The following is a 13,531-nucleotide window of genomic DNA, read 5'->3' as shown; positions in this document are numbered from 1 at the left end:
TCTGGCAGCACTGGGCAGGTATTTCTGTATGCCAAAAATAGACTAGACACAAGAGCACCTGCCCTTCTGGTGGATCACACACTCTCAGGCTTACCATGCTCTCCAACTGATCCTCATTACCATACTCCTGCCTTGCTGGTCCCACATTGGCTGCCTGGTCACGGTGGGCATCTGGGTTTGCAACTGCTAGTCTAATATTTCTCTCCATTATTTGAAAGTGTAACAATCAAAACTGGTCTTAAATTCTAATGATGGCCAGTAACTAAGAATTAGGTGGAAAGAACACTTCTGGGAAAGATCACTGACAGGTTTGTAGCCCTGACCAACTAGCCAATCTGTCTTGTCCACCAGCTCTACTGAACCATGCTCAATTTAACACTTAGCTATCCTGTGATATGGGCCTGTGGATAGCTGGTATTTGCCAATGCTGGCAGGAAAAAATTCTAAGGTGATCCAAAAAATCCAGAGCAATGTGTCATTCTTTTTTCTTGGCATAAACTATAATTTGCTTCTAACCAACAGAATATGGCGAATGTGATAGGACATCACTCCTGTGGTCATGCTACATATCTGATTGAGATGGATGAATCATGGAGATGTAATTAAGGTCCTTTTGGCAAGACAGTGGATTTGGTCTAATCAGATGAACGCATTAAAAGAGGTCTAAGCCTTCCTTCAAGATAGGGACTTTAAGCAGAAGAGATGTTCTCCCAGTGGCCTTGAAGAAGAAAATCAACACGAATTTTATAGTTGCAAGGAAACAAATTCTGCCAACAAATATGCAAGCTCAGAAGAAGGCTCAGAACCTCAAATGAGACAATATCCCTGGCTGACATCTAGTCTTTAGCCTCATGAGGCCCTAAATAGAGGACCCAGCAAAGATGTGCCTGGACTCCTGAACTATAGAAAATATGAGATCATAAATGTATGTTGTTTTAAACTGCTAACTTTTTGGTAATTTTTTTTTTTTACAAAGAAAGACAAAGCCATTACTGCACATAGTATCATCATTTGTAACAATTACAGTAGCTTCCTTCTTTCAAGGGCCCATTATGTGCCAGGCACAATGCTTTGTGCTTATCAGTGCTGTCTTCGTTTAAACACATACACATGGAAGAGCTTGAAAATGCATTCCTTAAATTTATCTCAATAGGATATATTAATGTTTTCAAAAAAAGAAAAAAAGCTCCAAACAGATTTTTGAATATAAAAGGGAAAATGAAACAGATTCCTTCCAGTAGTTTCAAAGCTTGAATTCCATTTCAAATATTCCTTCCTTTATGTTAGCATGCACCCTGATTCCAGATTTTCTTTAGTACATGAAAATTAAATTAGAGTGTCTTTGTACATTTGAAGGGCTGTGCTCATCTAAATGACAGCTGGTTAGAAGAAGGAAGGATCAAGGCAAGAATTCCAGCAGCCCCCTTCAAGTGCACATGCGCATAAGCAGGGCATCGACCCCAGGTCCACGGGCAGGCAGAGCTGCCAATTAACACTGAAAAGGATGTGGCTATTCCCTTAGGAAATAAGTGAGGACATGTTCTTAATAAAGACGCAGGAAAAGGAAACCCTGGGAGTCAAGAAATCATGCAAACTGACCACCTCTGGTTGGAAAGGATGAGAAAATCTAGTAAGATCCTCATATTAAATGATCATGAAGACAACAAGTGAAAATTTTATCCCAAAGTGAATAAAAAAAAAAAAGTCTCTAAAAACACTTTTGAACTCAATAGTCCTATTGATTCCTATGTTATGCTTATGAATTCTCAAAAGACACTTACTTGCTTGGAATTTTGTGTTATTGTTTGTGCTTCGAATCAGCTGGAATGCCTTTTGAAACCCTGATGCGTGCTGTGTGGGACTGTCTGAAGCTTTGACACTGCTGACGAAGGTGGACATTTTCCTTTTCGTCTCACTGGTGGCTGGAGACAGGAAGGTCTTGTAGCACTGATCTAGTGAGCAAGTCCTGACAGTGTCTGCCACAGTTAAGACAGAAATCTGGAGGAAAGGGAGAAAAATAACACAACAAAATTTGTTATCCCACCATTTAAAGAATGTTTTAGAACTTAGAGATGGGGGTGTCTTGCTCTGTTTGCCCAGGCTGGCCCCAAGCTCCCAGGCTCAGGCAATCCTCTTGACCCCACATCTGGGGCTATAGGTGTGTGCCACTGTGCTGGCCAGGATTTTTAAGAATCAGAAAAACCCAATCAGTGAGAAGTATTATAGAACAGCTTATGAATTTAAAAGTAAATGCCTGGAGGCACCAATCTATCAAATTTGAAAAGGATTAGTAAAAGGTGAGGGGCCTGTAGAGTTTGGTTTTGATCCCCAAATGAGGTAGCAGTACAGTGTTCACATATAACATTAAAAAACAACAAAAAGCCAAATTCATACAAAGAATAACTTTAATAGGAACTAGCCATCTTGTTTTATAAACTGGAGTTAAGGCTGGGGGTAGGGGCATGATGGGTGTACTCTAATCAACTGGGTTCATGAGTAAAACCCTTGGAGAGGAAAACGTCAGAATGATGAAGAAGAAAATACCTGAAGGCAATAGATTATCATTAGCTGTACCTATTGCTAAGGTGTGCTCTGAGATTAGTAACCTCTAGTAGTCTTCCTTTTTCCCTCACTTCCCACTAATCTTGAGATAAAAAAGTTCAGCCACCCATTAGAACCCAGATTCCCTTACCCTTCTCCTCCACAGCATAACTTTGTGAAAGTTCTGGCTCATCACAAATATTTACAGGAGCCATCAAGGAAGTGGGACTCTGCTTGATGGTGGTATTAGTTAAAAGGGAGGTTTGTCAGATTGTCAGTAGCTTTCACAAATATTAAAATAAAAATTAAATCACTCTCTGTCCCCACAATCATTTAAAAAAGATGGATTAAAAATGCATAGGCATGTACTGCTTAATGATGGAGAGGTGTTCTGAGAAATGCATATTTAGGCAATTTTGCTCTTGTGTGAATATCGCACACTCTGTTACACTCTAACTATGTTCTAAGTAAGCAGTGTAATCTACTTACACAAAGCTAGATCTATTACCTATTATAAACTGAGGCTATATTACAATCTCATGGGACCCTTGGTGTATATGTGGTCCATTACTGACTTACAGTGTTGCTATGTGGCATACAACAGTATATTATAAAACAGAAAAATAATTTTAAAAAGACCTTCAAGGAAGACCCCATGCCATAGGGACCAGTAAGACCATGTCACCTTATCATGTTCATCGATGGCGCTGAGGATGACCTGAGCAGCGTCCTTGGCGATCTGAAGCTGGGTGTCTGTGACTGAAGCCCCATGGTCCAGGATCACGACGATGTGCTTGGACTGTGGCCGTACAGTAGAGACGTAGATGGGTCTAGAGGGAGAAGAGGCCCTCTGGAGTCAGTTCTGGTACAGGTGAAAGGCCTCAACCTAACACGACTCTGGACACTACAGATGTGTGGGCAAGGTGATATTTATGTGTTCTTCTGATGCACAAGGAGGGAGAAATCAGCATGGAGGGAGAAACCAAATTGGTGCGCTGAAAATACCACCTCAAGACAACATTTTGTGTTGAAACAGGGACTGGGAATTTATGACTTTAATGATGAGGGGAGTTTTTAGGAAGCAAATCCTCTGGGAAGTTGGCTTTTTTTAGCACACTTAAAAATCACCTTTCATTTCTGCATGGCAATGCCATTCTGCTGCAGGAAATGAACTGGTGGACCCTTGGACTGTAGAAACTAGCCAAGAGGGAGAGAAGGTCTACTGGCCAGTGTTGAATTCTTCACAGACTGACAGAGTGCAAGAAGTGAGCTAGTCCATAACCCGTGGATGTGCTAAGCGGCTTTGAATGGTAGGTTTTGTTTCTCTCTTTGCACATAAACACTCCTGCTAAGAGACCCCTTTTCCTTTCTGTGCTGAAACTATTCACACAGGTTAGCCTCCCAAAGGCCCCTTATCTGAGCATTTAAGACCATACCACCAAAATTTGTCCAAGCCTGTGATCCCCACGCTTTTTGCTAGGTTTTTGTTTGCCAACATTAAGAAAAAGAGGGTGGAGTGCAACCACAAAGGAGAAATGCCTTCAACCAGAGCAGCCTTCTGCTAATGTGCGGTGCAGAAGGGTTTGTGAGAAGAGGTTTAATGAGGTCTCTATTCACAGTTTTAAAGCTAGAACAAATTAGGGAGAGTTTAGGAAAGCAAACCAGCCTCAAGAGAATTCTCTCCTTTATTGATACTCCTAAAACACTAAATTTTTCTGTGAAATCTTAGATGTCAGTTGAGTCACAAAAGCCTGGGCACAAATTGAGAAATGTACGCAAAGTACAAAAACAAAAAACAAACAACAACAACAACAACAAACCCTCAAAAGCTGGCCAAGTTTACACTAATTGTTTTCAAGCCAACAGCCCTGAATTAATACTAAAGTACCATTATTACATTTTCACTGGTCAATACCACTGAGCCAGGAGGGAAATGGGATAAAATGAATCCAGGAGAGGTGACCATAGAAATGGAACAGGAAACAGAAACAAAAAGAGGACATCTGACCATCCCAACAGACAACTAGGTTAAATACTTCATTTTTGAGGTTCTCCAAATGAGGGGAGAGGATTTTCTTTAAAACAAAATACTTCCTTCATCCAACTGAACTCAATGCAAATGAAAAGTGGGATATGCATTAACATTGTCTCATGATGTTGTTAAATCTGCTTCTGTGGGATACATAAATTCAAGGTTAAATGTATAAATGGGAAGGCTGACTCAGCATGACTGGTATCCAGGGTCTCTTTCTCATGTTGCTATGTTTTGAAACACACTCCACTCTTTTGAGGGTTGCAGAGATCTCACAAAGGCAACAGAGGACAGCAGTTGGTACAAGTAGAAATGGGAATAGCAATCTATAAGGCTTAGGCTGGAGACACAGGGAAGCCTCCCAGTTGTGCGGCGTTGGTGAATGCTGACTTGTGAAAGGTCTTGCTCTCCCTTTTGGATTATCCCTCACAGGTGCTTCATTAGAAGCAACACACCATCTAAGCTGTCTCCTAGAAGCAAATGAGAATCAGATGGTTCACAATAGCCTTTGCTCTCCTGAGACAGCTAACTAGCCAACGACATGACTTCTAGTCCAATCTCCAAGACACCCAAGTCCCCACCAGAGTGGCTAGGGAGGGATGGAAGAGACAATACAAACAATAAAAAGTTTTCTTCCTAGGAAGAATGCAGAAGTATTTTCTGTGGGGAAAAATCCTAGATACAATTTAAAGGCAAGATGAAGGGAAGCTAAAGTCATTGTTTATTTAGATTCCAGAAAATGGCGTGGAACGTGGGCACCTCCTCGCACTAGCTCCAGATGTTCTGTCATCAAACACCTGACACTGCAAATGGGAAACTGTCGGGGCTCAAAGGAAAGCATCTTTGCCTTCAGGGTTCTGCAAATTGATGAGACTTGTCATACAAATTATCTCACCATTACTCTCCCTCTGGCTATGTGGTACAATCCCAAGTCATTTCCGTGAGAAAAGCAGGATGGTAGTGTGATCTTTAATCCAATGCTTTCTGAATAGCCTTAAAACTTCTAGTAGTTGAAACTGGCATGTAAATTTCAAAGTATAACCAAGTCATTTATCACAAAAAGGAAAGCTGAGAATCATGAACTCTACTGCAATATACTATAGAGTTTTGTTCTAGAATTGTGCTATAGCGATATCATTATTTATATTTCAATAAAGATGCCCGAAGTTCAACACATTCTAAGTACTTCAAACAATTCAATTTCATTAGTATCTATCTGTTCTGTAGTTGGTGCATTAGTTTCTGAAAAGCTCTTAATTTTATCATCTGCCCTATTCTAACATTTCACATCTCCAGTTATCAAAGTGTGAAATAAGTTCAGAACAAGAACCAGCTTCTCAACTTAGAGCTTTCAGGCACAGCTGTGTATGGAAATGAGAAATCTATATTTCATGTAGATTCCTCTTTTTTCTTTGTTGTTTGTGGCCCTGGGATCAAGCCCAGGGCCTCGCACATGCTAGGCAAGCGCTCTGTGGAACCACAGTTGCAGCCTGCTCAACATAGATCACTATTAAGCAATAATTAAAAACTCATTAAGCAAGTCTACATACCTACTGCGATGTTCATAGGTGCCCTTACACCGGAACTTGTGTGCTGGGAAAACAGTGAAAATTCCTTCTTCTGAACTGAAATACTGCCACTTAATTCCAGGGTTGGATTTCAGGTTGTCTGCAAGAACTAGAGAAGTAAAGAAAATGAAATATAACCGCCAAATGCACAGGTGTACACAGGCCTGGCTCTGCAGGCATCTGTCTTGCATAAACTGCTTGTAGTATGAAGAAATTCCGCTAGATACGAGGTTGTAAATTTTCTACAAAACATTTCTTTCTGCTTCTTAAAAAAATATCCTTTGAATAGAAAATGCAATGTTTCAGTTAAGTGAAGCTATGATTCTTAACATTGTAGGGTGACATTTTATGTCCTGGATTATTTTTTCCAGCACAAATGATTCATTTGCATTAATCTCTCTCCTCATGGGGCTGGTCCCTGTGGGCTGGTGTCCATTCTCTTACTATGGAAACAGTGTTGTTCATAGGCCTTGTCTCCAGAAGGACTAGACCTATGGCATTGACCTTGCTTCACCTGTCTTACTCACAGTAAGGGAGATAGCACAGATGGTACCTGAAGGGCTCGAATCATCCTCATTGAGGAGAGCTGTTACATATAGAATGATTCCTATGTGCCAGCTGATGGGAGAGAGGCTTTCCATTATTCATATCATTTCAATCATGAAACAACCCTAGGATATTAGTAATATTATTATGCCCACTTTGGAGTCGACTTGAGAAACATGCTTACTGAGTGTAAGCAGCTTGCCAAAGACTTCATCAGTAAATGACCCCAGTTAGAGTCCAAACCAGGTGTTCTGTCTCCTGTGTTCGTTGTGTGAAGGGGTCCTGCCTCCCTGCTGCTGATCTGCATCTGCTGCTATTCCCTCAGCAAGTCTTTTTTACCCCCCTCACAATCAAAATTTCCTTCCTTCCTTAAGCTCTTTTGCTCTTTTGTACTGTTCCACACCAACTCAGTCATTCGTGACACACTACTCTGCGTCAGTCACTTCTTCGTATCCTGCAAGATATTCAGAAATGAGCAAGAACCCAACTCTGTGGTCACAACTGGCACACCAGCAGAATTACAGGGATGGAAATGGAGCAGAAAGCAATTCAAAGGAAGAAGGAGCCTGAGGAAAGGCCAAAAGGAAGAGAGGAATGGGCTGTGTTTGACCAAAATTACACAGAGCTCTAAATGCCTGGGTGACAAATTAAAGATCTGTTTCTATGGCTTGAAGGTCTGAGATGTGACTTTAACAATGATGATGGACCTTGACTTCCTCAGTAGACAGAGTTTTCATACAGGCTATTTAATTCCATTGAAATTTTACAAATATCAAATGCAACATGTGGTCTCATTTCCATGTTACAAATGAAGAAACTGGTGCTCAAAGATGCGAGGTGGCACTTTATAACATCACCCCAATTTATTTTCTTCACTGCACACTTGCCAACATCTGAAATTTTCTTATTCGTTTAATATCAGCTCACCCTTCTCTCTTTCCTCATCCCCAGCTACATCTTGAGGTCTGTGCAAGCAGTAACTACAACGTCTGCCCGGTCAGTGTGCAGATTCCACAGCTGGTAGGTGGTAAGGTCACATCTCAAACACAGCTCTTGTGACTCTAATGCATATTGTCAGCAAATCCTTCTGCCCTGAATACAAAAGGGTGAACTAATAATAATATTATGTTTTTTATGCCATACTTCATACAAGAGATTAGAATTCTGAAATGGGAGAGACAAAGATTGGCAGGATATAGTGGGATCAGTGGTACTCTTTGTGGTCTAATGGTGTGGGCGATAACCATATGCTTGCCTTTCTTCCTCCATAGCATCACAAACTTCGAGAAGGCAATATGCTAGTCTGCTCCTTAGAATTCTGTACACCTGCTGGCCTGCCATGGTGGCTCACTCTATAGGCTGGATTGAATTCCCATTTGGCATGGGAAGCCCTTGCTTCAGGTCACAAGTCCTGCTGCCTCTCACTCGCTGTATTTGCATCTATCATCCTGATGCCCATTTAGCTTTTGATCAACTCTTCATCACTCATTCCTGGCAACAATGGGCAGGAACTGCTTGGTGGGATGAGAACAAGGCATTCCAAAAGATCAAATTTATACCTACAAAAGACACAGACTAGCAAGGGAGGCCAAAAATAGACATTAAGCCTTTTATTAATTATCATTCTATCTGATTAAAAGCTTAGATAGATACATAGGAGAGCTATCCAAAAGTGGGGAACATCTACTTGTGGCTGTTAGAAGGTGTTAGGGACAAGTGACAGCATCCCATCTACCAGGTTTTATGCTAGGCGTCCTGCACACACTACAGTGGAGTTTTGGGTCACTTGGGAATGTAGTGTGAATACATAACTGCTTCTTGCGAGGTAACCAATATGCAGGGGTGGGGACATTACAGTAGGGTCACTATGGGAAAGGCTGACTTAGCAAGAAAGGAGGCTAGCCAGAGGCCAAGAACTCTCCAGCTTGTCAAAAGACAGTGCACAGAGGTGCATGTCATCTGCAGTTGCCCTGTATGAAGTGGAACACAGAGTGACAGTCTGTTTGGCTCCTGTTCCTTTCTCCATCAGAACGAGATTCATTATGCTTAAAGTTTTATTGACTTAGCAGACGTCTTCCAGCCATCAGCAATATGTTTTCTGAAGGCTATCTTTGTGAGCCATGGCAAATATTTTGATTGCTTTCCAAAAATTAACAAACGTGACAGCAATTAAAATATCTGACTGATGTTAAAATGCCAGCTTCGTCTTTCCTCCTGGCAGGTACAGATGTAGGTCTGCTATTAGAGCCAGCTCCACCTGTCACTGGAACCATTCCAAAGATGGAGCAAACATAAAGATGTTGGTCAATAAACCTCTTTTTTATGTTGATCATTAACTCTAACTTTTGAAGAAGAAAATGATGAGACAACATGAGACTGTGCCACTGAACTGCCACACAGTTGCCGCCTCTGTCAACCTGCTTACTTCCAGGAACATATGCCTGGGGCTACCCAGGGGTAAGCCTAGGTAGGGTCCCATGAAACAAAATCAAGAATCTATCCTAACAAACGCCTACCAGGCACTGTATGTGACAAACTTTGTGCTAACAGGAATTTTGTAATAATGGCCTCCCATAAGGCCATTAAATTCTCACCTCAACAAATGAAGCTTTAATATACACTAAAGTTTCCGGTGTTTAAATTAAATCAAAATAAGGTGAACCCCACAGATGAGCAGGAACACTTCAGACTTCCCACCCATCCCCTACCCGTTGATGATTTAAATGACCAGTTCTCAGCATAGAAACATTGATTCAGTCTGGTTCAGTGCTCGCAAACTTCAGTAAAGGGCCAAATAGTGGTCACTGCGTCTTTGTAGATGACACCGACCCTCTTCAAGGCTTCTGAATTATGCCTCTGTAGTGATAAGGCAGTCCCAGACATGTATTAATGAATGAACATGGCTGCATGCCAATAAAAGTTTATTTACAAAAACCAGTGACAGGCCAATAAAGTTGTGCAAAATATGCTACATATAGGACTTAAGGTATTTCCAAAACCTATACTTTTAGCAATTGCTATCCTTACATTTCTGTACCTCCTCAACATATATACCAAAGAACCGTAGCGCATCTTAGCTTCACAAAATTCCTAATGGTATAAATATTATCATCTCCAAAGGGTTTTTGACAAATCTGAGGTTTAACTTAGGACGAGATGGGGACCTGAGAGTCCAGCTGGCCTTTAACCATGATGTTTAGCTCCCCGCCTCTGTGAGGAATGTGCCCTTGTCAAGGTCGTCTCCTGGACCAGCAGCCACACTCTTTCACGAGGCATCTGCTGATGTGAGCATGTGCAAACATGGATGAGGATGCTTCTGCTTGTCTCCTGGGGTCTGAAGCCTTAACCTTGATCTCATATTCACACCATTCCCCAGGCAGCTCTGCCTACCCCACAACAAAAAGGTAAACACTGCTTTTGGATGTAAAGAAAAGCTCAATGACCTCTTTTAAAAGTAACATCTGTAACAATAAATAGACTCCAGTGAAACTATTAAAAGGAGCCAATGAAACCAAGAGTGTTTTTAAAACAAATCAGAATTCATACAGTGCATGACTCATTTAGTCTGACCACAAAAGATCACTCTGGGTCCTTATCATCATTCCACATTATAGCACAGTATCAGGCAAAGTTGTTCAAATCCTGCTGAGGATTCCTTTGGCATCTGATTAAACTTAATCCACCATTTGATACTAGCAGAAGATGATGGATATGATGATAATGAGGCCCCCAGAATCCAGTGGTGATCTATCACTGTGGTGTGCAATCCACATAGGCCCTTCTCTGACCTGGATGTAGTGGTGAACAAGAGCGGCTACGTTGTCTGTCTATACAGCAGGCCAGAGGGGATCCCCCTTTCATATGAGCCAGTTTCATGTTCTAGCCACTCGGGCTGGTGTCCAAACACAGGGTCCTATACACTCATTTCTCACACATGCTGGAAGTTATCCAGAAAAATATCTGTGCAGATGCCCAACCCATGGGCCCATGATACACAGCATCAAGCTTTAAGCTATTAATGGGCAGGGCCTGTATCTGTATCCATGAAGCAGGGTTCCCCAGTTCTTTTCACATCCAGGCACAAGTTCTCTGAGAGCTGTGCAGCTAGTGTCTGCCGCACACAGGCTGAGACAACTTGTGCTTATGTCCATAAGTTCAAAAAATCTTACTTTCCTCTAATACCAAACCTAATTAAAATAAATATTTTAATTACATCAATATCAAAGCAATGACAATTTAAAGTGTTTTACCATGCTAACCACTCCCTTCTCCAAATACCACTGACTTGTTGAGAATGTTTGCCTATATGACTATCACAGAAATTGACAGGCAAATGGAGAGATAGAAAGCCTGCTCATGGGATGATTTCATGGGTCTATACATGCCAAAATGTAGTAACTGTACATGTTAAAATGTAAAATTTATTGGATATCAATAAATTGGATATCAATATTCCTCCATAAAGCTGTTTTGCTAATAAAACTCACAATTTTATTGAGCATCAATCTATATATATGGCATGCCACTTTTCATAATCGCACCTTGTTATGGTTTGTATCTGAAATATCTCCCAAAGGCCGTGTGCTACAGATTTGTTGCCTGCCTGTGGCACTACTAGGTAGTGGTGCAAACTTTTTGGGAGGTAGGACCTATTTGGATGAGGCAGGTCACTGGGGATATGCCTTCAAAGGTTATATTTTGTCCCTGGTCTCCTCTTTTCTCTGTTTCCTTTATTCCATGAGCTGACCAGATTTTCTCCACCATACCCTTTCACCATGATGCTCTGCCTCTGCTTCACCTCAGATCTAGACACAGTGGAGTCATGTAATCATGGATGGAAACCTCTCAAACTGAGCCAAAATAAATCTTCCCTTCTTTAACTTCATTTTTTCCTCTGGTATTTTGTCACCATGATGGAAAGCGGACAAATACATCCCATGAGTTTTTTCTTTTATTCTCACTTCATAGATGTAGAACTTATTCAAGGCCAGAAAGGCATGACTTGATCTGGGGGTGTCTGGCTCTACAGCCCTTACTCTTTCTAGAACACTTTTGTACTTCTGGCGTCTGAAATACATTCTGAATCAGTTAGCAATCAACAGGCAAACCTAAGTCTTTCTTGAGAAGCAGAATAAATATATGAATGAATATACAGGTCCTTGTCAATCAAAATAATAACTTGCATTTGTTTGTAAATATACAAGGTAAATAGGTACAACTAAAGAGATACTTAACAAAGAGAAATAACTTTATAATTGAAATAAGAATTAATTATGGGAGAAAAAACACACTGTTGAACTGCCAGGACTAGCACAATAAGCTGGGAAGGCCAGCGCCCAAGGGTTTGCCACTACCCACCAGCTTTAGCTGAGGATGGCACAGACATCTGTTGTATCACAGCGAGCATGACTCTGAGCAACACTGAACAACAAATAGCATATTTTAGACAAGAGAGGGAGCTTGTATTTATTTATTTATTTATTTATTTATTTTGGGGGGTATCAGGAATTGAACACTCAACCACTGAATCACATTCCCAGCCCTATTTTGTATTTACTTAGAGACAGGGTCTCGCTGAGTTGCTTAGTGCCTGGCTTTGAACTCTCAATTCTCCTGTCTCAGCCTCCCGAGCCACTGGGATTAAAGACATGCACCACAGTGCCCGGCGAGAGAGAGGAGGCTTTAATGTGACCGAGAAACTCTACAGCTGAGACATTTTTCTTGCGTTTTGTCAACTTGAGCAAAACTGAGAAGGCCATTTGGGCCAAGTACTACTGTGCACTTTCTATTTACCTAATGCTGGCACTTATGTACTAGAAGGAAGACTGTGACAGGTCAGAATGGACCGGGAATGAGCAGCCATGGTTCAAGTCCCATCTTGAGCCTGGCAAGACATCTGACCTTAAAGTTACTCTCCACAGAGCACCAGAGGCATCTTCCAAAAATGTAAAACAGATCCCACTGTTGCTTTACTGAAAACCTTTCAAAGGTTTCCCATGGTACTGTATCTACCATTTAATCCAAATTCTACAAACCCTGTACAATCTGGTTCCTCTGAATGCTCCAATTTCACTTTCTTCCTCGTTAGCTCACTACATTGAGCATCAACAGTTAATTCTTTCAGTTCCACAAATGTTCCAGGCCCCTTGTACAAGGCAAGCCTTAGGGGTGAGATAACTCTTTTCTCCCACTTGTCACCCACTTAGCTTTATTTGTATCCTTCAAGTTTTGTCTTAAATCTCACCTTCACAGAGGTCCTTTCCTGACCACCCTCAGTTTTCACCCTCTTGTATAATACCCAATAAATTCTTTCACAGTAAAACTTGGTAGTGCTCTGTGTATTTATTTATAAGGATATTTGATTAACACCTCACATGCAGAGGCACAGTAAGCTATGTGAAGGCGGGAACCAATCAGCTCTGTCCATCAAACTCCCAGGGCCTCCCACAGGCCTGGATGTTAGCAAGCACTGGCAGTGTTTGCTGAGTGAACCAAGATCTTGGCTAAGTCTCTTCACTTCTGTCCCCTATGAAATTTAATTATTTCAATTATTTCCTCATGTGCAAAGCAATGGATTGGACAAGGAGTTCCTAAAAACCCTCTAGAATTCAAAAGAGAAGAGTGGTAAAAAGGTAAAGAATGAATGTCAACAGGAAGTATGGATGATGCTCCTTGGCTTACAACCAGGTGACATCTGATAAACCCTGCATTGCTGAAAATATAAAATAAAAATGATTAAGACATCTCACCTACTGAGTGAGTATCATAGCTTAGCCTTGCCTACCTCAAACACATGCATAGCATTGCGCTAGTCTACAGTTGGGCATTGAACACAAATATTTTA

The 13,531-nt window shown here is 41.2% G+C and overlaps 1 protein-coding gene across 1 annotated transcript in view; it reads right to left on the bottom strand.

Moving 5' to 3' along the window:
* The window catches only part of Cachd1 (cache domain containing 1), a 203,922-nt gene that overhangs the window by 50,247 nt on the left and 140,144 nt on the right, over positions 1 to 13,531 (bottom strand). The window contains exons 5-7 of the mRNA XM_027949549.2: positions 6,124 to 6,250; positions 3,227 to 3,371; positions 1,782 to 1,998 (exon numbers count right to left, since the gene is read on the bottom strand). Coding sequence (XP_027805350.2) covers positions 1,782 to 1,998; positions 3,227 to 3,371; positions 6,124 to 6,250 — 489 coding nt within the window. The remainder of the gene's footprint in view (positions 1 to 1,781; positions 1,999 to 3,226; positions 3,372 to 6,123; positions 6,251 to 13,531) is intronic.

Source organism: Marmota flaviventris, chromosome 10, assembly GCF_047511675.1.
Source record: "Marmota flaviventris isolate mMarFla1 chromosome 10, mMarFla1.hap1, whole genome shotgun sequence".
Classification (NCBI taxonomy): Eukaryota; Metazoa; Chordata; class Mammalia; order Rodentia; family Sciuridae; genus Marmota; species Marmota flaviventris.
The sequence above is the reverse complement of the archived record's forward strand: the minus strand, read 5'-3'. Positions and strand labels throughout refer to the sequence as shown.